This window comes from Mesoplodon bidens (genome assembly GCF_964165515.1).
Source record: "Mesoplodon bidens genome assembly, chromosome: 1".
Lineage (NCBI taxonomy): Eukaryota > Metazoa > Chordata > Mammalia > Artiodactyla > Ziphiidae > Mesoplodon > Mesoplodon bidens.
The window spans coordinates 92,967,888-92,992,303 of NC_138176.1; the positions used below are offsets into that span (position 1 = coordinate 92,967,888).

General features: G+C 35.8%; 1 protein-coding gene across 2 annotated transcripts in view; it reads right to left on the minus strand.

Annotated features, from left to right (window-relative positions):
• MFSD8 (major facilitator superfamily domain containing 8) overlaps positions 1–24,416 on the minus strand; it is a 41,276-nt gene that overhangs the window by 13,996 nt on the left and 2,864 nt on the right. Inside the window, exons 2-8 of one of the 2 annotated variants that reach the window (XM_081237225.1) lie at positions 17,178–17,269; positions 12,576–12,619; positions 7,026–7,266; positions 6,094–6,207; positions 3,835–3,979; positions 3,064–3,119; positions 598–706 (exon numbers count right to left, since the gene is read on the minus strand). In XM_081237225.1, the coding sequence (XP_081093351.1) occupies positions 598–706; positions 3,064–3,119; positions 3,835–3,979; positions 6,094–6,207; positions 7,026–7,266; positions 12,576–12,619; positions 17,178–17,269 (801 nt within the window). Of the gene's footprint in view, positions 1–597; positions 707–3,063; positions 3,120–3,834; positions 3,980–6,093; positions 6,208–7,025; positions 7,267–12,575; positions 12,620–13,463; positions 13,956–17,177; positions 17,270–24,416 lie in introns of those variants that run through there. The other variant, XM_081237226.1, reaches the window with a different exon arrangement.

Genomic DNA, 24,416 nt, shown 5'->3' on the forward strand with positions numbered 1-24,416 from the left:
GTGATGACCTAGGTGGGTGGTTTCATGGGGAAAGTGGGAGGCACGCCCCAGAGGGAGGGGATGTATGTATACATATAGCTGATTCACTTCATTGTGCAGCAAAAACTAACACAATACTGTAAAGCAACTATACTCCAATTAAAAAACAAAAAAAGCCATATGATAACTAATGGTCAACAAAGCCTACACAAGGCAGAGATTCTGCAATATACTAGGTATTTTCAGGATCAGGGCTTAAACAGAGTTAAAATCTCTAGACTGAACCCAACATACATATGTAGGGAGCTATATAGCTTAAAGTAAATTAAATTAATACACAAAGTTTTATAAGTATATTTATCATAAAACTCAGAGGAAAGGGAGAAAGACTAGTGAAACAGACTCCCTTATAAGGAAGGAAGATAAGGCAGTAAGATTACAGAGAATTAACTACATTCAAGTTAAAGGCAAAAAATTTATATATGCTTTTTACATCATGATAAGAAAAATATGCCTTACATAAGGTTTTGAGAACATCTATATTCCTGATTAATATTGCATTAAGAAATACAGGTTATTTACACAATCAGATTTAGATGAAAACAGAAAAAAACTTACGTTTCAAAAAGGGCAAAGATAAACAGAATCACAAAAAACAGAACATTGGTGGCCATAACAGCAACTTGATCAATATTTCCTTGGGGGACCTGAACTTCATCTGTACTTGCTGTAGTAAACAGAAGAAAAATTATATTACCTACACAGCTAATTTTTCTTATGACACTAAAATACTGTAAAATTATACGTAGCAAATTCAATGACTAAACATTTAAAATCATTTTTTAGGCTTTCAAAGCAATTTAAAAGTTAACAATCTACATAACAGAAATAACTTTTAAATGGCATTTAAAATTAAAGTGAATTTTCTTCCCAGGACATACACTTCAATTCTGTTACCTACAGGAAATGCTCCTATTTTCTATTTGGCGTCTCTCAAGCAAAAACAGAAATGTATGTCCATAGAATTCTATAAAATGATCTCATACTAAATACTACATTTGCTTTAAATTTCAGTTGCAGATTTTTTTCTACCTTACCTAAATTTTAAAGTTACACGGATTTCATGAAGACCTCAAAGAGTTTATTAAATAAGTTCTCAGTTCTATGATTCACCTCAATGGATATATAGTTTGAATTTTAACAGTATGTGGAATTACTATTAGTAAATATCCTTATTTTTAACCACAATTTTTTAAGTCCTTATGTTATCATTTATATTTTTTGCAAAGAACTACCAAGATTTGATGGTGGTTTTATAAATTAGGAAGGCAAATGAGTTAAGATATTCACTTATCTTGAACTACATGGTTAAGTAACACACTCAATATAAGCTATATCTGATGTAATTGAGAAATGTGAAGCCATGTATTGATACATGTATGTATACACATCCATCATGCTATTTTATAATTTACCCACTTATTCAGAGTAAACCAGGTAAGTAATACAAGAATGTATTTATGTTATCTTTAAGTGTATGTGTAGCAGAAGTGGGGTGATTTTCCTAAGACACAATAAATTTCTATAATTTTTTCATAATAGTGCCTGCCTTTATATCTCAGGATTCCTGAGGAGGAGTTATTCCTCCAATAATAAGTGAGATTTGAAAATAGCCTGCTATACTTGGGGGCAATTAAGCACCCTGGACACTCGACATAGGGCTATGACCTCCCTTTCACACAAAGAAAACCAGTCACACCTTTGTCCAGTTCCTTTTCTGGGGTAGACTCTGGTCCCTGTGGGCCTTGAATTATTTTGGATAGACCTCCCTGATTCTCAATCACCACCTAGAAGCCAGTCTTTACTCCTTTGAATCAAATATCAACATTGCCCCAAGTTAGACTGGAGTTTACTTCATATGTGTTTAGTTTTCTGCAGCCTCCAACCAGTGCTAGCTTTAGTGGGGAGACTCAGAAATGTTGCATCCTAAACTGTGGGAACTGACTAGGTATCCTAATTATAAGAATTTTAAGAAAACACTACATATTGATTAAAAAACTGTGTAATTGGAAATTAAATCTATCCCATGATAACATCTTTAATAATAGGAACAACTTGATATGTTTTATCTAAACATTTTTGAAATTTAAAAATGATCTTTGTTTTAAAAAAATTATTTTGAAGGACTTAGAATTTTTTTTTTTTTTTTTTGTGGTATGCGGGCCTCTCACTGTTGTGGCCTATCCCGTTGCGGAGCACAGGCTCCAGATGCGCAGGCTCAGCGGCCATGGCTCACGGGCCCAGCCACTCTGCGGCATGTGGGATCTTCCCAGACCGGGGCACGAACCCGCGTCCCCTGCATCGGCAGGCGGACTCTCAACCACTGCGCCACCAGGGAAGCCCCACCCGACTACTTTTAACTTTGCCTTCCACAAGTTTTGTTGTAAAAATTAAATAAAATGTCTATCAAAGAACTTGGTAAAATTAACAGTTGTCTTTTCCAAAACTTTATAAACTCCTTGAGGACAAGGACTAAATTGCATTCTTTTGCATGGGGGGACAATCGCCAAGGAGGACATAACAAGGAGTACTTAAATAATGGTTTACTTAGTAAAATATACCTACTTACCAGACTGGGTACCTATTTATGAGTCAGAGAAAGATATGAAGGATGAAAATGTGTATTTGTAGAGTATACCAAAAGAATAAAAATACAAAAGAGAAACCATACTTATTCCCATGATTAAGTGAATAAAGAAATACTTGAAACAGAAAGATACATTTGGTAGCAATAATACTGAAATCATTCCAAAGATCTCAAGGATTTTAGGATACTGGCTTTTTGAAAACAAGATGAAGTGATTTTTAGCAATGGTTTTAACCTTACCAATTGTGCACACCAAGTCACTGATATAGGCATGCCTTTAAAAAAAATCAACTTAGCTAACTTTCAACTTTGAAGATCTTCCCCAATTACCCATTGTATTGTCCTCAGAGACAAAATTCAAGTGAATATCAAAGAGACAGAATCATTAGAAACACTTTGTAATATTATAGTAATTTAGTCAAACAGGTTAATAGTACCTTCTTCAAAATTAATATTTTTACACTGTCGTCCTGAGTCATCCACACGATGTTCTCTTAAAAGAAAAACATAAATATTGTATCCATGAAAGGCTTAGTATAATAGATAATAGTTTAAATTTATTACTAGCTTTCTATTTTTTCACATTCTGGTATAGTTTCTTTTACTGTCTTCTGAGTAATGAAATTATTATGATATATAACCGATAAAATTTTTAAAATACAAGTTACAATTATTATATTATCATATAAAATGAAAAAAAAACTCAATTCATCCAAAAGCACACATGAGCTGCCTTAATCAGTATTTGAAGTTTTCCAATGATTTTTAACATGATTTATAAACATTTTGGACTCTTGGATAAAACACTCCAAAGAAATATAAAGTAACAAAACTTCTGTAGTTTTATAAATTTTTTTCTAATATATAAAAGATAAGAGATACACATTATGAGTAACTTTTGTATCTAAGGTTGAACCTAATCATTAATCTACTTAAAATGTTGCTTTCATGCCATTTCCCCTACTTAGAAATCTATCATTAGTAAACCAAGACCAAACCTTGAATCTTTAAAGACCTTATAATCTGTTCTTATTCATCATCTATTATTTTAGTTATCAGTACCACATGCGTTAGCTGATCAGAAAATATGAACACAACTAGACATTAAAAACCAATTAAAGACATCATAGAAATAATTCTCCAACAATGATAATGTTTATTTAATTTCACAATCTATAAGAGTAGTTTTATCATTTCTATCTAATTACCTTAATACAGCAAGAATCAGAATAATATTTAAAATTCCCAGGAAGGCGCCAAGTAAAACTGGTGCTGTGTACATGTTTATCTGCAGCTTAATGGTATCCCATGTCACGCCCTTTTCTCCAATGAGTGCAAAACAAGTCTGAAAAACTTATTAAAATAAAATGTATACAGATTAATTATTATATGGGAGGCACAGGCTAAAATAAATGTGAGAAATATTTACCAGAGAATTGGAAGTAATATATGGAATCATCCATCTGCATCAGACATCCCAACAGGGGCAAGAAAATTGGTTCTTGGTGGGGAGAGGCAAAACATTTACTCTTTTTCTGTATAAAGCACAGATATGCATACAGTACATAAAACACATACAATATAGGTCTGTGGTATTAAAATTTCATGGGATGGAGTGATTAGGAAAGAAATGTCTAAAAAGCCTCCTTAGGGAGACAATAACATAAAAAATGGGTGAGAAGCACTGATGTACAGGCATTCACAAGGGATTATACCTAACATAACTTGTCAGTATTTTCTTTTTTTAAAATACATCTCTGTATGAAATTTAAGTTATACAATTTCTTCCATAAGTAAATTATTAAAGTTTAATCAATTTCATTATAAGAAACTGTGACATTTTAACTCAATATTTTAAAATATTACTGTGTATATGGTACTTAAATTATACATATTTAATATCATTTTCAATTTGGATCTGTGGTAAAAATCAGATTGGGTAAGTACTGGTTTGCTCTCCTGATTTAGATTCTATATCTCGTTCTGCCAGGACTTTACATGTAACCTTAGGGTGAGGATTAAGTAAAATACTGCACCTAAAGCACTTAGAACAGCATCTAGCATATGGTAAGCAGTCAATAAATGTTTGTGCTTATTGATGTGGTTATTATTGGAAAAGTCATCTAATCTTTTCAGGCCTACATTTACTCATTTTTAATACAAAATGTTTTAGTGAAAAATCTTTTTTTTTAATTTTTATTTACTTATTTATTTATTTTGGGCTGTGTTGGGTCCTCATTGCTGCACGTGGGCTTTCTCTAGTTGAGGCGAGCGCGGGCTTCTCATTGCAGTGGCTTCTCTTGTTGAGGAGCACGGGCTCCAGGAGCGCGGGTTTCAGTAGTTGTAGCACACGGGCTTAGTTGCTCTGCAGCATGTGGGATCTTCCCAGACCAGGGCTCAAACCCGTGTCCCCTGCATTGGCAGGCAGATTCTTAACCACTGCACCACCAGGAAAGCCCCGTGAATAATCTTTAAAATGCTTTTTAGATTGCCAAAATATTTACTGAGAACCTAAGCCTATACCATGTACTGTGCTAGAAACTGAGGGTAGAATGGTAAATTTAAAAAGACCCAGACTATGCCCTCATGTATATAGTAAGGCAATAGGTTCAACTGTTCTAGATTTCTGCTTATATTTTATTCCAGAACACTGAACTAAAATACTAGATTTTGGTGAATTAGGAATTAGGCTTTCTTCTGTTGAAGCAAAGTAATGGAAGTAATGGAAACTGGAGGTTGGGGTGTTAATGATGAAGTAAACTGAGTTGGATTCAAATTGATGCTATTTATAACTGCAATATTAAAAGCATGGGCCAATTATATGGCTTTTCAAAGTTATGCTAGGCATAAAAAATTAATTTCTCTACTCATTTAGCAGAAAATTAATTGGCCTTAGGGAAATATTAAATCTCATTAATATATTTTTATATTCATTAAAGTATGAAAGCCTGGAAAGAAGAAGAGATCAGTAAATCTTTTTTAAACTCTTTCATTTTCTTCAACCTTAGAAAAGTCTTAAAGGTATGGGCAAAAGGGGAAAAAACCTCCTATAACTTTCCTCAAATCCTTCAATTAAAAGAATTTTGTTTCTCATAAACAGGAAAAAAAAAGCAAACTCTTGCTGAGATGTCAAGGTAAATGATTATCTGACAGAACGTATACTTTGGAATCAGACAGTGAGGTTTGAATATCATATTTCCCATTTACTGTCAGGGTGAGCCTGGATAATTTACTTAGATTCTCTATGCCTTGGTGTCCTAATCTGTACAGTGGGACTAATAACATTTAATTTAGGGAACATGAGTTAACACATATAAAGAGCCTAGCCTCACTGCTAGATCAAAATATATCAGTTTCCTTCCCTTTGCATTCAGCTATGAGGTTTTATAATTGAATTGCATCTAACATTTGAACCTCAAAAGTTTTCCCAATTCAAATCCAAGTAATGATAAGTGAACAACACCTACCTGGACCTAGAATAAAACCTAATGCTTGACATGCACTTGTGTTTGCCATGGAACTTGTTCTTTCCTGAAGAGAGGTAGCACCAGCAATATATGATCTAATAACAGCTACATTTCCTAAGAAAAGACACAATAATGCAAAGTAAAAGAAAATATTCTCCAGTTTATAAAAATTCAACTTAATTTGGCTCTATACAGAAGAAGAAATATTAACCTACAACATAGTTACTGCTTCCTCTTTATGATTATACAAGGCATGTATAGTGAACAAATGTATCAATTAATGGAAAATATTGCTTTTACTAATATGAAAACACAGTTAAAGATGTGAATGAATGAAAAAATGGCATACAGGGAAGAAACTTTTTTTCATCATTAAATACCGAGAAAGCATTGAGTGAATGGAGTACTACTAATTGCTACACTGTTTTAAAAGAAATATGCTACCCACTCTGCATGTTTATAAAAACAAATCCTAAAAATTTGAGTCAAAAAAATTTGCTGAGCTTTTATGTTGAAGAGACTCTGCTAGGGGCTAGAGAATATTTTCAAAAGTCATAGATTGTCTCTAATTACACTAAGTTTACTAGCTAGTTGGTGATAAGGGATGAAAACAGTGCAAAACAGTATATAAGCAAATGCCAGAGACATGTTGGAGAAACAGTAGTGTAGCCTAAGAAAGCTTCATGGAAGAGGTGGAACTTGAACTGAATCTTGAAGGATGAAGAATCATGGGAACAGAAGAGAGAAACTATAGGTAATGGGAACATCATAAGCAAAGGCAAAATGATAGGAAAAATATTTGCAATGAGACATCTGTATGTTGACTGTCGTATAGGACATTGAGAAGAGGTGACCCTAGATGAGAGAAGGCCATAAATGTCAGGATGAATGTGAGTCCAACACAACCAAAAATATACATCCATGCATATTACCTGCTCCAAATCCCACCAATCCACGAGCAACCAACATGTAGTATTTATTATGAGAAGCTGGAACCTGGACATATGCATACAGGCAGTTGGCTGCCACCGAAATGAAAATGGAAACAGTAAGAGGTTCTTTTCTTGGTCGATAGTTAGACCACAAACCAAATATAGGTGAAGCTACCATTTGGCCAAGGCTAAAAGAAGCAATAACCCAGCCCAAAAAACTTGCATCGGCAGTCTGATCAATCTGCGGAAAAAAGTACAATGCTTTAAGAATTGTTATCCGAGAAAAGTAAAGTTAAAAATCTAAATACATTTTTTCTGACCGTGTAACATTTCTTATTCAAAAAATAAAAACAATAATGCTAACACATAAGTTTTATAACACCATTACTTACAGTAAGGAATTCAAACTTCTGACATTACAATTAAATGTGTTAACAATTCACTATACACAAGGAAAAATGTTTAGGAAACTTCATCTTTTAGAACAATTATAGAAATTCTGCCATAAAAATCTTGTTTAAAAAAAATCACATTATATACCTAACAATAACATCATAAAAATAATATGCCATTCTTTAATTCTTGTAAAGTAAATACAATTATTTACCTTATGCTACTCTATAAACTAAACAACCATTAGCACTGTGAATCTATTTTTTTAACTGGGCACAATAATCAAATACTTAAAGACAATAATAAAATTTCTCTCATTAAACCTACTACTAATTCTTCCTTTCAGCATAGACAATCCAGGATTCTACCAAAGAGGATTTATATATCATTAATACTGAGGTTAAAACCAAATGATTACAACTCAGAAAATACTTTCAGAAAACAGAAAATTTTAGCTTACAAAAGGGACTATGGAATAAATCAACAGATTGGGTTTTTTAAAATATGGTAGGTTATATAATAATTTGGAAAAATAAGAGCCATTAAATTTTAGGACATAAGTTTAAACATATATAGGTTAAGTGGTAGAACAACTTAATAAGGAAAACCATGGCCTTTTCTTTTCCAAAGATATTTTTAAAAAGCTTAAAATGAAGATATTTAGGTACATTTCTGTTTGTGTGGGATGAGAAATAAGAGTGAATAAGTATAATGACTTCATGTCATATAAATTTAAAAATTAATTTTCAAAAAAGCAATGAAAACAATTTTAATATTAAATGTCTAGTGGTTTGAAAGCAAGAGGATAAAAGTGTCTTCTCAGGATATCAATTGATCATAATAGTCAAGTGTCCGTTTCATTGACAGAAGTGAGCTGACTCTTGAAGACGGCTCTAACAATTTTAACAACATTTGCTATTTTTATTGGATACTATTCTTTACAATGACTGGAAAACTGGAATCTGCTAGAATTCTGCTAGAATTGTAACAGGAAAGTAAAATGGTTCGGAAGATACAGGTTCTATACTACAACAGAAGGTATCAGTTCAGTAATTGAACTGTTATCTGTGCTCCTGTGTGTTTCTCTCTCTCTTATAGTAATAACAGCATGTTGTTTCCAATCCTCTGGCCACCTCTAGTGATCTCTATCATATTGTTTTCAGGATAAAGTCTAAACTACTTATTATGTAAAACTAGCTCACAAGCTGGTCACTGTCTCTCCTCTCGAACTTCATCTCTCTGCATGCTCCCTCCCCCCAGTTCTAACTTCCAGCCACACAGAACTTTTTGAAGTTTCCAAATTGAGTCAAGCTCTTTGCTTCCAGGCCTTTGCACAGGATCCTCTACTGCCCCTTCCATCAGGAATGCCTTTCCAAACTCCTACTCCATGGCCCAGACTGCCCCTTCTGGTGACCAGTTTCTGTAGGCCTTCCAAACTCAGCTCAGATATAACTGCTTTTGGGAAATCTTCCAGGATCTCTTTAGTCTGGATCAGCAACATCTCCCTAACCCCCATGTCTGTCTGTCTGTGTCAGTCTGTGTGTATGTCTCTCTCTCCCCCAGCCCCCACTCCTTCTGTCTCTCTCTGCCTCTCTCCCTCTCCCTCTGGCTCTCTCTCCCCTGTGAACACGTACACACACTCACACATCATGCTCTTAGGCTTTTACCCACTCATATTGTATGGTAATAATCTGTAAACTTGTTTGGTTTTGCACACTTCAGTGAAAGTTAGATCCGTCTCTTCTCTTAAAAAAAAAAAAGTCCACAGTGCGTAGTACTGAATTTCAAAATATTCTTCTCTAAACATGTTAATAATATTGACAAAGTCAAAGTTCTAGAACTCTTAATGCTTCGCTATGGAAGCTGAGATGTGTTCCAAGCCTCCTCAACTATTTACTTATAGATTATTGCATATTCATCCAATTAACAGTCACTAAGGCCTTCTCTGCGACAAAACCTGTGTGAGGCAATATGAACACAAATTGAATAAACACAGTTCTTGCCATCAAGGAGTTTCCAAACCAGGTTCTACTTATCTGATTCTGAAAAATCCTACATTTTTGAGTAGCTGAGGAAAAACACCAGCATGCTTTAATTCTTTATGGGGGTAACTTCACAGAGTTGTTATGAGAATTATTTAAGTCAAGACATGTATAGTGCCTAGGGTCATGTCTGCCTATAGTATGCACTAAATGAATGTTACCTATACATAAAAAATTAGTATTTCTTGGTATTTTGTTTTTACTGATATGTCGGTTTTATTATTATATTTTATTGTAACATGCATGAGTAGTCCCACTATGTCCCTGGGCCTATAGATAACCTATCATTCCAATTTAAAATCTGGGTTTAAGAATATGAGTTTTCCTGGAAATCAATCACAACTCTGGGCAACACAGGCTACGGAATCACTGGGCTGATAGCTGTCTATCAGCCAGGGCCAGAAGAACAAATCAGAGATTCACAGCAGTGCCAAATTCCTTTCAGACAGATAACTTACTGTTTGGGGGTTTTAGAGGGGTGGTTTTGGCCTAGCTTTTTATCTTTCTCACAGATGACTTTTAAGCTAAGTAATATTTGGTAACATATTATCGTAAAAGAGATAGTAGCCTTAAATTAAAAATGAAAATTTTGATAAATAGCAATGACCTACTGTATAGCACAGGGAACTATATTCAGTAGCTTATAAAAACCTATAATGGAAATGAATCGGAAAAAGAATGTGTATATGTGCGTGTGTGTGTGTGTGTATAACTGAATCACTTTGCTTTACACCTGAAACATTGTAAATCAACTATACTTCAATAAAATAAATAAACAAATAACATTTTTAAAAAAGAATGAAAAATCTTAAGACAGTAGGTAACATAGCACTGTAGAGTCAGATTTTGGTTTCAGATAGGCTTGATTCTACCATTTTCTAGCTGTGTGATCTTGGGCAAGCTACCTAACTTCTCTAGTCTGAGTTTCTTTATCTGTTAAACAGGAGGGATAATGACCATCTCACAGAGTTGTTATAAAGATCAAAAGATGATTTAGATGAAAGATTTAGTATTGTGCCTGGCACACAATGAGCTATCAATATTATTATGAAATAACTTGAGAAAATTAACTCACAAGGTTTTTGGTGAAAATGTTATGCTTGTCTTGCCGAAGAACTAGGGATATGTTCATGTGCTCTCAATAAATTTACCTTTGAAGAGATTACAAATATCTGGAGAAAGGAGTGTACCTTTTCAAAATTCAACTTATTATGCTGAGTAGACCCAATTTTGTAAATACCTTTCTTTTGAGAATTTTGAGGTTAAACAAACTAGATACAGGGACCATAGAAATCAAGAGTTTTGATACATGGAAATACATATTTTAGCACAGAAGATATTGCTCCAGAATTGTTAAATATTCTGTTCCAATTCTAATAATTCTGCCAGTATGGAAAGAATTTTTAGTGTCATGAGTAATGATTTCATGTAAAATAAATTTTTAATTAGTTTAAATTAATTTTCAAAATGGCAGTGAAAATGTGGCATTAAATCACTAAAAAGTAAAATGTGTATTTTTTTCCTATATTTCTTTTAAAAGATAGCATAAGAAAATAGTATTTTTAAGTTAAAAATTATAAAACCTAAAAATCTAAAATGAAATATGTCAATAAATTTCTTATATAATAGGTATAATTTTTAAACCCTAAATATTCATCAAATGTGTCTACTATTTTTATTGAAGCCATCCAACCATTCTAACAATCTTGTAGAGAAGTTAGGTAAACTCTCTGTAACATGCTGTTACAACACTCAATGATAAGTATTAATGATAAAGGGATATGGAAGCACATAGGAAAACCTTCTAATGCCAACTGGGGTGAGGGACAGTACGAAAAGGCTTTTCAGAGGAGGTGACATTGGAGCAAAACCTTGAAGAATTAATAAAAAATAGTGGAGAAGAAGGGAGGAAGGGAATGGCAGAGGAAAGGAGAGATGGAGGGAAGGAAAACACTCCAGAAAAAAAAAGGAGGAAAAAGTGTAAAGATCTGAGGACCTTAGGTTCATCAAAGTACATGATATAATAAATTACTGGCTATAGATCTAATATTGGCCAAGGCTCAGGATCTAGGCTGAAACACACACACACACACACTCTCTCTCTCTCTCTCTCTCTCCTCTGGAGAAAACCAAAATATAAGGGGCAAGTTGATAAAGAAAAATACACAAAATAATTTAAGAATAAAGAGTTAAGAGTAATGTCATGGAAGCTAAGAGACAGTTTCAAAAAGCAAAGAGAGGACAACAATGTCAAACACTACCCCAATGTCACCTAAAGTAAGGACTGAAAAGTATCTACTATTTGGTGAGCGATTAAGTCATTGGAGACCTCATCAAGAGCAGTTGTAGGGTAGCAGAGGAGTTAATCAGACTGTAGCAGGATAAGGAGTGAAGAAGAGTTAGGAAGCACAGAGGAACTCCTTCAAGAACCTTAACTGAAATATTATTATAGATTAATTATGTCTTCAACTTAAATACTGATTTTTAATAAATTCTTTACTGGAATTTTCAGATAGAACTGACAGTTATATGTCAAATATATTTTTTAAAAAGGTAGAATTGACAGGACTTGATCATCAACTGATGATCAACTGATGTCAGAGTACCCACCAAACTTGCATCTTCTTGTCACTCCCTCCTTCCCATGTAGTAACCACAGCATCAAAATACATATATTGTCTATTCTTTTCACACTGTCACCTGACATCCCAAATTAATTCTATCAGAAAGCATCAAGTTATTCGATAGCAATATCACTTACACATTATAGGAATTCAGACTATGTCTAGCTTAGTTTCCTTTTTATTCGGGAAGGGGTGTGGATGGGATGGGAAAGTGGCTAATAAGTAGGTGACCATACATCTACATTTGCCTGCAATTGTCTGGATATAATCCTATTTTCCTGCTAAAGCACTCTTTTCACTTCAAGAGTGCTCTGGTTTGCACAATAAAGCATACAGTTACCTTACTTATAAGCCTCTTTTGAAGAATTATTATCTCAAGTTATTTTAATAAAGATTAACTCAGAATACCAAAGAGACTCTCTAGAAAACTCTTAACTACATAAGAGTTATTACTACTACAGCTACATAAGAGACGAATAAAGTGCCCAAACCTTTTGGAGATATGGCCATATTGACATTATCACAATAGAAAATCCTGTGAAGAGACAAATTCTGTTATTTATGCTTATAATAATTTCATCACTATAGATACAAATTTTTGAACTATAGCATGGATTTTAAAACATCATTCTGAATTTACAAACTTATGACCACAAATGTCTAATTTATTAAGCAATGGGGTTTTATTTATCAAAAGGAAAATAAATATTAAAGGCTAGAAAACATATATATAATGACAGTCCCTCACCACAATTAACATAATAAAAGCAGAGGACCTATTTCTCCTTATTCACGTGTCTTTACTGTAAATGAAAATTACTGGAACTTCCTTGGTGGCAGAGTGGTTAAGAATTTGCCTGCCAATGCAGGGGACATGGGTTCGAGTCCTGATCTGGAAGGATCCCACATGCCGTGGAGCAACTAAGCCCATGCGCCACAACTACTGAGCCTGCGCTCTAGAGCCCACGAGCCACAACTACTGAGCCCGCATGCCACAACTACTTAAGCCGTGCACCTAGAGCCCGTGCTCTGCAGCAAGAGAAGCCACCGCAATGAGAAGCCCGCACACTGCAACGAAGAGCAGCCCCTGCTCACCACAACTAGAGAAAGCCCACGCACAGCAATGAAGAACCAATGCAGCCAAAAATAAATAAATTTATTTTTTTAAAAAAAGAAAAGAAAATTACTGACAGCTTTGTTAAGTTTTTATAGCAGAAATGAATGGAGATAAGGCTACTTTGTTATAGACGAATTGCTAGACTTCTAATCTGTGTTGTTTGGGAGAGATAATTCACTGCAGGGAGGACTAAGAAGAAGGAAAATGATCTTTAAAGGGGGCAGTGGCTATAAAGAACCAGAATTTCTCAAGATGGGCATACCTTAAAAGAAAATTATCTCTGCTAGCTTTTATTGCTTGAGAACTGTAATGATAAACTCCAATTTTTTTGTCAATTTTAAATATTAGGCACATCCAATCACAATTCTATCAAGGCTGTTTTAAAAAAAAACAGCTCTATTAAGATATAATTCACAATGAATTCACCCATTTAAAGTGTACAATTCCATGGCTCTTAGTGTGCCAGATATGTGCAACCATGACTACAGTCAATTTTACAATATTTTAGTCACCTCAAAAAGAAACGCTGGACCCTTTAGCTATACTCTTCTATCCTCTATCATTTCCCCAAAAGCCCTAAGCAACCACTAATCTACTTTCTGTCTCTATAGATTTTCCTATTTTGGACTTTCATATGAATAGAACCACACAATATGTGGTCTTTTGTGTCTGGCTTCTTTCTTTGCATAATGCTTTCAAGGTTCATCTATGTTGTAGCAGTATCAGTACTACATTCCTTTTTAAAAGTCTGTTTTAAAAAATAATTTAATTATTAGTTTCATCTTAGTGTATTTTGAATTAACACATTGACTTGATGAAAAGAATCAACTAATGTTTGAAAATAAGACTACTATCTCAATCAAGTAACTTGTAAACAGGTAAAATGTTTCACATGCCAATTAAAATCTAAAGTTAAAAAACTTATTTCTGTTAAATTTGAAATTATTACTTATATTTTAGATAAATGAGTACAAAAATTAGAAGTGCTTTAAATAAAAAAACAATCTGGGGCTTCCCTGGTGGTGCAGTGGTTGAGAGTCTGCCTGCCGATGCAGGGGACACGGGTTCGTGCACCGGTCGGTCCGGGAAGATCCCACATGCCGTGGAGCGGCTGGGCCTGTGAGCCATGGCCGCTGAGCCTGTGCATCCGGAGCCTGTGCTCCGCAACGGGAGAAGCCACAACAGTGAGAGGCCCGCGTACCGCTAAAAAAAAAACAAAACAACAATCTGTTGCAGAGATTGTTACCTAAACCACATTCATTTGCCCCCTTCCTCCTCTCTGATAGAATCCTGGTTGTATTGAGGTATACATCATACATCATTCCTCCACAAAGCCACAGGCTTTAGAGGACACTGTGTCCACCCCAAAATCCAGAGGTTAGATCCTGATTAGATCTCACTATCCCAGCTGATGATGGGTTTAGAAATTAACAGGTAACCCAATTCTGACCAGTGAAAAATAAGGGAAGGTCTACTTTGGGACCTCCAAGAAAGGACTCCTCATATCTTTGGAGGTTTAAAAAATAAGTCCCTTTCAATCAATAAAAATTACTGTGGAAGGATGTGACACGTGGAACTGCTGCTGCATCCCTCCTATAGCCTAAGAATGATGGCAATATGCAGAAGAGAGCAAAACCAAAAAACTTATTCAGAAGCAGAGCGAGTGAACTTCACCTGGAGTTGTCCCACTATGGATATCTTATAAGAAAATACAAATTACTGTTCAAGCCAATCTGAATCAACATTTTTTCCTGATATTTGTGGAAAGCATAATAATAGATATACAATCCAAAAAACTTTATTTTGTACTTTTCTTTAGTTTTAGCTTTATTTAAAATCTATTTTTACTCAGTGTTGAATCATAAAGAAGACTGGCAAGAGAGAGAGAATAAGAGGGTGACCTGGGATAAATGGAAAGGATATGGAAAACAACTTAGTCAAATGACCTTCACTAAATCCATCTCAGGGAAAGAAACCATTTGTAAAATTATTGCCTATGGACTTAGAGTCCATGCTTGGAAAAAAAATTGATTCCCTAAAACATTCCTTTATAAACTATCACAGTATTGAGAATTCCTATATATTTTCATTCCTTACCATTTTTAACATAATTACAGTTCTTAATATTAAATTTTTTTCCTCATAGAGGTTAACTTTTTCAGTAAATATGTTTTCAGAAATAATGTTAATAGGTTAAAATAATCAAGCTATACAGATCAATATTCTTGGACTTTACTATTGGTATGTGTCGATATAAAAGTTAAATGAGGTTCACAGGCAACAAAAGTAAAAAGCAAATACATTAAACTACATCAAAATTTAAAACTTCTGTGAATCAAAGGGCACAATCAGCAGAGTGAAAAAAAGAGTCACGGAATGGTTGAAAATATTTGCAAATCATATATCTGATCAGGGATTAATATTCAGAATATATAAAGAACTCCTACAACTCAACAACATAAAACCTTATTTAAAAAATGGGCAAAGGACTTGAACAGACATTTCTCCAAAGAAGATATACAGATAGTCAATATGCACGTGAAAAGATGCCTAACGTGAGTAATCATCAAGGAGATACAAGTCAAAGCCACAATAAGCTACTACCCCATTAGAATGACTAATGTCAAATAAACATAAAATAAGAGTTGGTGAGGATGTGGAAAAATCTGAACCCTGACTGTTGATTGGAATGTAAAATGCAGCAGCAGCTATGGAAAAAAGTATAGCAGTTCCTCAAAAAATTAAAAATAGAATTATCATATGATATAGCAATTCCACTTCTGGATATATACCCAGAAGAACTGAAAGCAGGATGTGAAAGAGGTATTTGCACACCCATGTTCACAGCAGCTATTTGTAAGAAACAAAATATGGAATCAACCCAAATGTTCATCAACAGATAAATGGATAAACAAAATGTGGTATATACTGAAGGGGATCAGAACATGCTACCCCAAAATATGCTGCTTTGGCATATTGATTATTTTGAGCTGAAGGCAACTAACAAACAGCAGACACAGAAGGGCTTTCTGTCTTCCCCCTTTCTGCCTAAAAACTGGGCATAAATTTCCCCTGAGAAATGTGCTCCTCTAGTACCAGGAAGAAGAAAACATTCTTATCACTACAGATGGAGCATCAATGCTGAGATGAGTCTGCACAAACAAACCTTACTCAAATAACCCTCATCCTCCATTAGTTACCCCATGTATTTCCTAGTCACTTTCCCACAATTTACCATCCCTAGAAAGCCAGCCCCTTTTCTTTGTCTAGTCACCTCTCCATAATTAGAGACCCTTGTTAAAATAGTATATAAGTCCCTGAGTCTAACCCTTTCTTTGGGGTTTTCACTTTTCTATGAAGCCCCATATCTCACATAAAAACATTAACATCAAATAAATTTTTATGCTTTTCTCCTGTTGATCTGCCTTTTGTCAGTTTAATTTGCAGGCCCCAAATTAAAAACCTTTCCTTTACTTTCTTAGCTATAAAACCTAACAAAGTAAAGGAAAAGTTTTCCCTTTCCTAGAATTTATACAGCAGACTATTATTCAGCCTTAAAAAGGAAGGAAATTCTGACACATGCTACAACATGGATGAACCTTGAGGACATTACGCTAAATGAAATAAACTAATCACAAAATTAAAAATACTGTATGATTTCATTTATATGAACTATCTAGAGTAGTCAAGTTCATAGAAACAGAAAGCAAAATGATGGTCAATGGTGGCTGAGGGAAGGGGAGATGAGTTGTTGTTTAATGGGTATAGAGTTTCAATTTTGCAAGATAAAAAAGTTCTGGAGATTGGTTATACAACCATGTAGAGATATTTAACACCTCTGATCTTAGAAATGGTTAAGATGGTACATTTTATGTTATGTGGTTTTTACCATAATAAAAAAATAATTTTTAATTAAATGACATTAAAATATTTTTTATCTAAAGTTTAAAAATTATGTATAATTTCTAATACTTACCTACACTACTAAGAAACATAGTAAGATACAGAATCCTAATAGATCTCCATCGGCTCTTATAATGCTCCTCAGTTTCTATAATATCCCATTCTCTAGGTATAAAGAAGAAAAAAGTAGTATAAAGTTATCTCAGTACATGCAAATCTTTCTGTGGCACAATTTTATTTTCTCTCTCCTAAAGTCATGAAAATTATATGATAGAGGTATAATTTACTAATATTGGTTTTTACTATACTAATTCATCTGTAAATAATTATTATATCTTTTAATTTCCATGGATTATATTTATGGATCACTGTGCATAGAAACTTGGGAGACATGAGGCAGCTTAAAATGGCAAAACATTTTGTGAACCAATTATTTTGCTATTGTTGGCATGCTATAAACTTATGAATCAAGCATGTTTAAATTTGCTAAACTGACAAAATGAACAAAGCATATCAAAATAAATAAAATAAAATAGCTACAACCATTAGATCTCCTACAGGTGGGATATACAACTAGTAACTATTAAATGATAATAACTGTCATCATTATGACATGCTCTACTTGATGACAGCAAATTAACTTTGCTGTAGGAAGCTATTTTAGTTGGGTACTTTCAGCAAAATTAATATAAAGGTGACACCAGGAAGGTTTGATGTGACCTAAGACATTCATAACCCTGGGACTTCCTGAAACATTTGCCTTTGCTCCAACACAGGTTACCAGACAAGCTCTGTTAGTGGACTAAAGAGAGACCAAGGCCCCTCCAGACTGGGTTGACCTTTCATTATCACCCTTGACCTGGATTAAGGGCAAGTATGTTAACCACGTAGCCTACCTCTGTCAGGTGATAACATTAGCATGTGTACCCATTACATTTTCACATATGCACACAAAAAGAGTTAACAAATTTACCGTAATATAAGCATTATGTTTTCAAATAATTAAAACAAGCACAACAGACAAAATGCCATCTTATGTTCCAACATTATTTTCTAAAATAGACTTAGAACTGTTAGTCTTCAAAAAAGAAACTATGTTTTTTTTAAATGTGACATGACTGGGAATGTTAGAGAGGGAATGAAGAAAAGAAATAACATTTATTAGATCTATTACGTGCCAGATATATCAGTTCCTGGTATAATATATATGAAGTGCTTAACACTGTATACGCTGTTCCACAAAAATAGACTGTAATGTCGCATACCTGAAAAATAGCAGAACCCCAGATGCTCGTATTTGCAAATCAATATATTGAAATTTGGAATACATAATGCAGATACAGGAAGTCCCCTACACACGAACCTTCAAGTTGCAAACTTTCAAAGATGCGAACATGCGTTCGCATGTCCAAACACGTAAGTTAGTTCACATGTCTGGCAAACAGTGTCACATGTGTGCATCCTCTAAAAGTGGTTGTGCTTTTGTGTACTTTACTGTACAGTACTGTATAGAGTACAGTAGTACAGTATCTTTATTTCAAGCCCAGGATGTCCAGAAGCAAGCGTAAAATCAGCGGTGATGTGTCTGGTACCGCTAAGAAGTGTCAAGTGGTAACGATAGAAACAGAAGTGAAAATAATTGAGAGAGTGGAGCGAGGCAAAAAGATGGTTGACGTCGCTCATTCTTATAACATGAATCGTTCAACCATCAGCACGATTCTAAGAACATGGACGAGATCATGGAATACATGAAGTCTGATGTGCCAATGATGTCGACAATAATATCAAAGAAGTGTGGAAAAATGATGGAGATGGAGAAAGTTCTCAGGGTATAGATGCAGGATCAGTATCAGTGTTGAGTCCCACTCAGCTTAATGCTGATTCAAGTGGAAGCCAAAAGACTTTATGAAGACTTGAAGAAGAAACACGGTGAAGAATCAAAGGGCGCATCTTTTAATGCCAGCCATGGCTGGTTTCATCAGTTCAATGCTACAGCCAACCTTCACAATGTAAAAGTAAGTGGCGAGGCAGCGAGTGCAGATACAGTAGCTGCCTGGGAATTTCCTGAAACGCTTTGAGAAACTATTGATGAAGGCATGTACTCACCCAAGCAGGTTCTTATTGTGGATGAGACAGGACTGTACTGGAAGAGGATGCCAGACCAAAGTTACATCAGTAAGGAGGAAAATTCAATGGCAGGCTATAGAGCAATAAAGGATAAGCTAACTCTGTTGTCTGGTGGCAATGCTTCCGGCGATATGAAGCTGAAGCCTCTCTTAGTTTGTCATTCAGAGGACCCAAGAGCCCTTAAAAATATAGCCAAGGGCTCTCTTCCTGTTGTGTGGAAGAGTAACCCCAAAGCCTGGGTTACACAGGCCATTTTCCAGGATTGGTTTTTCCACCACTTTATCCCGGAGGTAGAGAAATATTGCTTGGAGAAGGACGTCCCATTCAATGTTCTTTTGCTGCTCGATAATGCTCCAGACCACCCCCCATTCATGAACGACTTTCATCCCAACATCAAAGTAGCGCATCTGCCACCAAGTACTATGTCCCACATCCAACTTATGGACCAGGGAGTTACAGCCACTTTCAAGTAATATTATTCACGTTACACTTTTAGTCAGGCAGTAAAGGCGACTGACGAATCAGGAACAACCTTGCGACAGTTTTGGAAGGACTATAACATCTACAAGGCGTGAGGTTACGGCCGTCACCATGAATGGGGTTTGGAAGAAACTTTGCCTGCAGTTTGTTCACGATTTTCATGGATTTGAGAAGTTGGATGAGGAATCCAAAGAGGTCTTCAGCAACTTAGTGACCCTCAGCGAGAAGCCGGAGCTAGATCTGCAAGAGGACGACTTCATTGAACTCCTTGCTGTACAACCCAAGGAGCTTACTAAGGAAGACCTGATGAAACTGGAGACCCAGAGAAAGGACGAAGAGAGACAAGATGAAGGAGAAGTAACTGAAGAACCGAAGAGATTCACGTAGCAGGAAATGGCAAGGGGATTCTCTTTATTTGAGGAGGCACTGTTAGTTTGTGAGGCACAGGACCTGAATGTAGAACATTATATGAAGGTTGCAGCAGCCATTCAGAATGCAATCCAGTGCTACCGTGTCATCCATGATGAGAAAAAAAGAGTTACTACCCAATCATTGGATCGTTTTTTTCAAGGGGGTAGATAGAATTGAATCCAGCAAGGAACCAGAACCTGTGCCATCAATATCACGTGTGAGTGAAATTGCAGCTTGCCCTCCGTCTCCTATTGCTAACGATCCTTCAGCTCTACCATCTCCCACCTCCTCTCCCTCCTCCAGTCAGTAACTCTTCTTGCCTGTTCACTCAGTGCCAGCCCCTGTATGCCAGCTGTTGTACTCTACTACTGTACTTTTCAAGGTACTGCACTGTAAGATTAAAGTGTTTTCTTTATTTTTTGTGTTTGTTTTTTTAATGTATTATTTGTGTGAAAAGTATTATAAACCCATTACAGTATAGTACTACATAGCCAATTGTGTTATTGGGTACCTAGGGACTTACGAATGCGCTCTCAGAATGGAACTTGTTCGTATGTAGGGGACTTGCTATTACTACATATCAGCAAAAGGTATACACCATTCAATCCCACAGCACTGAATTCTGGTATCACTTTAAAGTACTGGGTTACTATTATAGTTTTAATGAACTCATTCTTATTTTCTGGAGATCAGAAATCTATCTGATAATCACGAATAAGAACTATCACTAAAATAAGCCTGAACATTTTCAAATAACCAATTTGTTCATATCTTATCTAAGTTATGGAACTAAGAGAAGTAAATAATCCGATTCTGAAAAAAATGTAATAATATTGTTTGAGTGACTTTGACTTGAAGGTCAGTCAAAAATCTTTCTTCTTTTAATGACAGCTATTAAATATTGAAGGGATGATAGAAAATCACCATTTACCTTCCATGTAATAATGGATGAAAGCAAAGATCATCAGTGAATCCTAAAATAACTGGTTGGAAGGTCAAAAGTACTCAAAGTATCACTCTTTTGTTGATCACTAATCAGAAAATGGAAAATGAGCCTTTATAATTGAGAGATATAACAGTCATCCTCTTAACCAAGTAGTCAAACGTGGCATCCCCGACAGTGGGATGGCCTGGCATCCAATGCCTCCTGACAGAATACACTGGGATGTTCTCAACATAAGCCATGGGATTTTCTTGCCAGAAATGTTTGACCAGGATCTACCCAGAAATGGTCCACAAATTCAGAACATGAGATGTTCCAAAGAAAACAGAAAACTAATCTAGATTTATCAGAGGATTCAATGTTAGTAAGAACAAAAGAGAAGGTCAGGGGACAGTTTTAGGTTGGAGGAGTCTAAAAAGACATAAAGATCAATGCTTGAACATTAATCAGGTCCTGTTTAAAAAAGAATAGCTGTAGAGGGCTCCCCTGGTGGTGCAATGGTTGAGAGTCCGCCTGCCGATGCAGGGGACATGGGTTCATGCCCCGGTCCGGGAAGATCCCACATGCCACGGAGCGGCTGGGCCCGTGAGCCATGGCCGCTGAGCCTGCGCGTCTGGAGCCTGTGCTCCACAACGGGAGAGGCCACAACAGTGAGAGGCCCGCATACCAGAAAAAAAAAAAAAAGAATAGCTGTAGAGAACATTTTTGGAACAACTGGAAAAATATGAGTATAGACTGTATAGTACATGATATTTTGAATTAGTAGTGTCTTTCTAGCTGTGGTAACAGTGACATAGCTGTGTAAAAGAATGTCTATGTTTTGGGGAGATGTAGGCTGCAGACTCAAATATTTAGGATAAGGTGCCATAATGTCTGCAACCTACTTTTGGGTAGTCTGGCAAAAGAGGGGTGGTTGTGTGTGTGTATGTGTGTGTGTGTGTAGAAAGATTTGAGCAGTGTGGAAAAGGCTAACAATGACAGGGTAATCAGGTATTTATTGAACTGTTTTTTCAATTTTTGTACGGATTTAAAATGTTTCAAAATAAAAATTTTACTTTTCCTTCTTTTTTTAAAATAAATTTATCTATTTATGTATTTATTTATTTTTGGCTGTGTTGGATCTTCGTTGCTGTGTGCGGGCTTTCTCTAGTTGCGGTGGGGGGGGCTACTCTTTGTTGCGGTGCGCAGGCTTCTCATTGTCGTGGCTTCTCTCGTTGCGGAGCACGAGCTCTAGGCGCACAGGCTTCAGTAGTTGTGGCACATGGGCTCAGTAGTTGTGACTTGCGGGCTCTAGAGTTCAGGCTCAGTAGTTGTGGCACACGGGCTTAGTTGCTACACGGCATGTGGGATCTTCCCAGGCCAGGGATCGAACTTGTGTCCCCTGCATTGGCAGGTGGATTCTTAACCACTGCACCACTAGGGAAGCCTACTTTTCCTTCTTTTTAACTCAAAAAGTATAACTGGGACTTCCCTGGTGGTGCAGTGGTTAAGAATCCGCCTGCCAATGAAGGGGACACAGGTTCGATCCCTGGCCGGGGAAGATCCCACATGCCATGGAGCAACTAAGCCCGTGTGCCACAACTACTGAGCCTGCATGCTGCAACTACTGAAGCCCACGTGCCTAGAGCCCATGCTCTGCAACAAGAGAAGCCACTGCAATAAGAAGCCTGCACACTGCAATGAAGAGTAGCCCATGCTCTCCACAACTAGAGAAAGCCCATGCGCAGCAATGAAGATCCAACGCAGCCAAAAAATAAATAAAAATTTTTTTAAAAAGTATAACTTTGGTGAAGAAATGCATCTTTCTTCCTTGTTGGAGATAGTAGGAACATAGGAGAATATAACTGTCCTTCAATCAAGTTACCATTTTTATTACATTCCAATGTGATTTGTTTAATATTTTGATTCCTTTATATTATCATTGCTGTATTCTGGTATTAGTTCTCAAATTAGTTCTCCATTTGAGATTCTCCTTCAAGTAAAGTTGCAATGCTAAAGGGTTTTGTCCTGTCCAAAATTTTCATTACAAACTATACCTCAAATGATAGCATGGGGCTTCCCTGGTGTCACAGTGGTTGAGAATCTGCCTACTAATGCAGGGGACAAGGGTTCGAGCCCTGGTCTGGGAAGATCCCACATGCCGTGGAACAACTAGGCCCGTGAGCCACAACTACTGAGCCTGCGCGTCTGGAGCCTGTGCTCCACAACAAGAGAGGCCGCGATAGTGAGAGGCCCGCGCACCGCGATGAAGAGTGGCCCCCGTTTGCCACAACTAGAGAAAGCCCTCACACAGAAACGAAGACCCAACACAGCCAAAAATAAAATAAATAAATAAAATGATAGCATGTTTATCAAAGTGGCGACTCAAAAACTATGAGGAATACACATGGATTTACTGAGGGGAAAAATAAAATTGTACTTTTACCAGAGAGAGCATCTGTGAAATACTGAACAGCAAAAAAGAACACATATTGAAAGAGGATAAGAGAAAGCAGTGTGTGGTCACTGACAAAATAGTGTAACGGTGTAAAAGTTATAGAAATTAAAAGACAAATAAATTGAGAATGTTCTATAAAAGTATCTTGTATACAATCGTAAGTTCTAGTAATATTTGTTTTACAGAGACTAGGCTAACGTTGCAAAGAAAAATTTTAAGCACCTATAATACTTTAGGATATTCTAAGAGAGGGATCAGCAAACTACAGTCTAATAGGCCAAATCTGGCCTACCACCTGTTTTTGTGTAGCCCATGAGATAAGAATGGTTTTTACAGATGAATATTTGTGATCAATTTCATGACAGAAAACATTAACTTTGAGCTCCAATTAAACAAAATGCCAACTCCCCCCACAACAAGAATGCTATTCCTCTCATCATTAGTCTTGTATTACAAAAAATTGTACTCATTTATTATTACATTTTAAATTTCATTACTACAAAATTTTGTGGAAATTTATTTTCTTTCTTGTTATCTAAGTACCTATATAATAACTTTGATTTTGCCTCCTGGTCTGCAAAGCGTAAAATATTTACCATATGGGCCTTTATAGGAAAAGTCTGCCAACCCTGGTCTCTTAAATTCTATGGATAGGGTCAGTGGGGATTCCTGAGGACTTGATGAAAGGCTGAGGTTGGTGGTGAACTACACTCATGTTTTTGCAATTTACTCAAAGTGAACAGGGCTTGCCAGTTAGTTTTACATATGTTCTCTTTACTAGGGAATCTACGTTTTTAAAGACAGTACACTTATTGAATTATTCTCAAAATACTCCCTTTTTATTTTAAAAATGCTAAATCTAGAAATTAAATTCAGATAGGCAGAACATCTGAATTTAAATGGACCCTAATGAG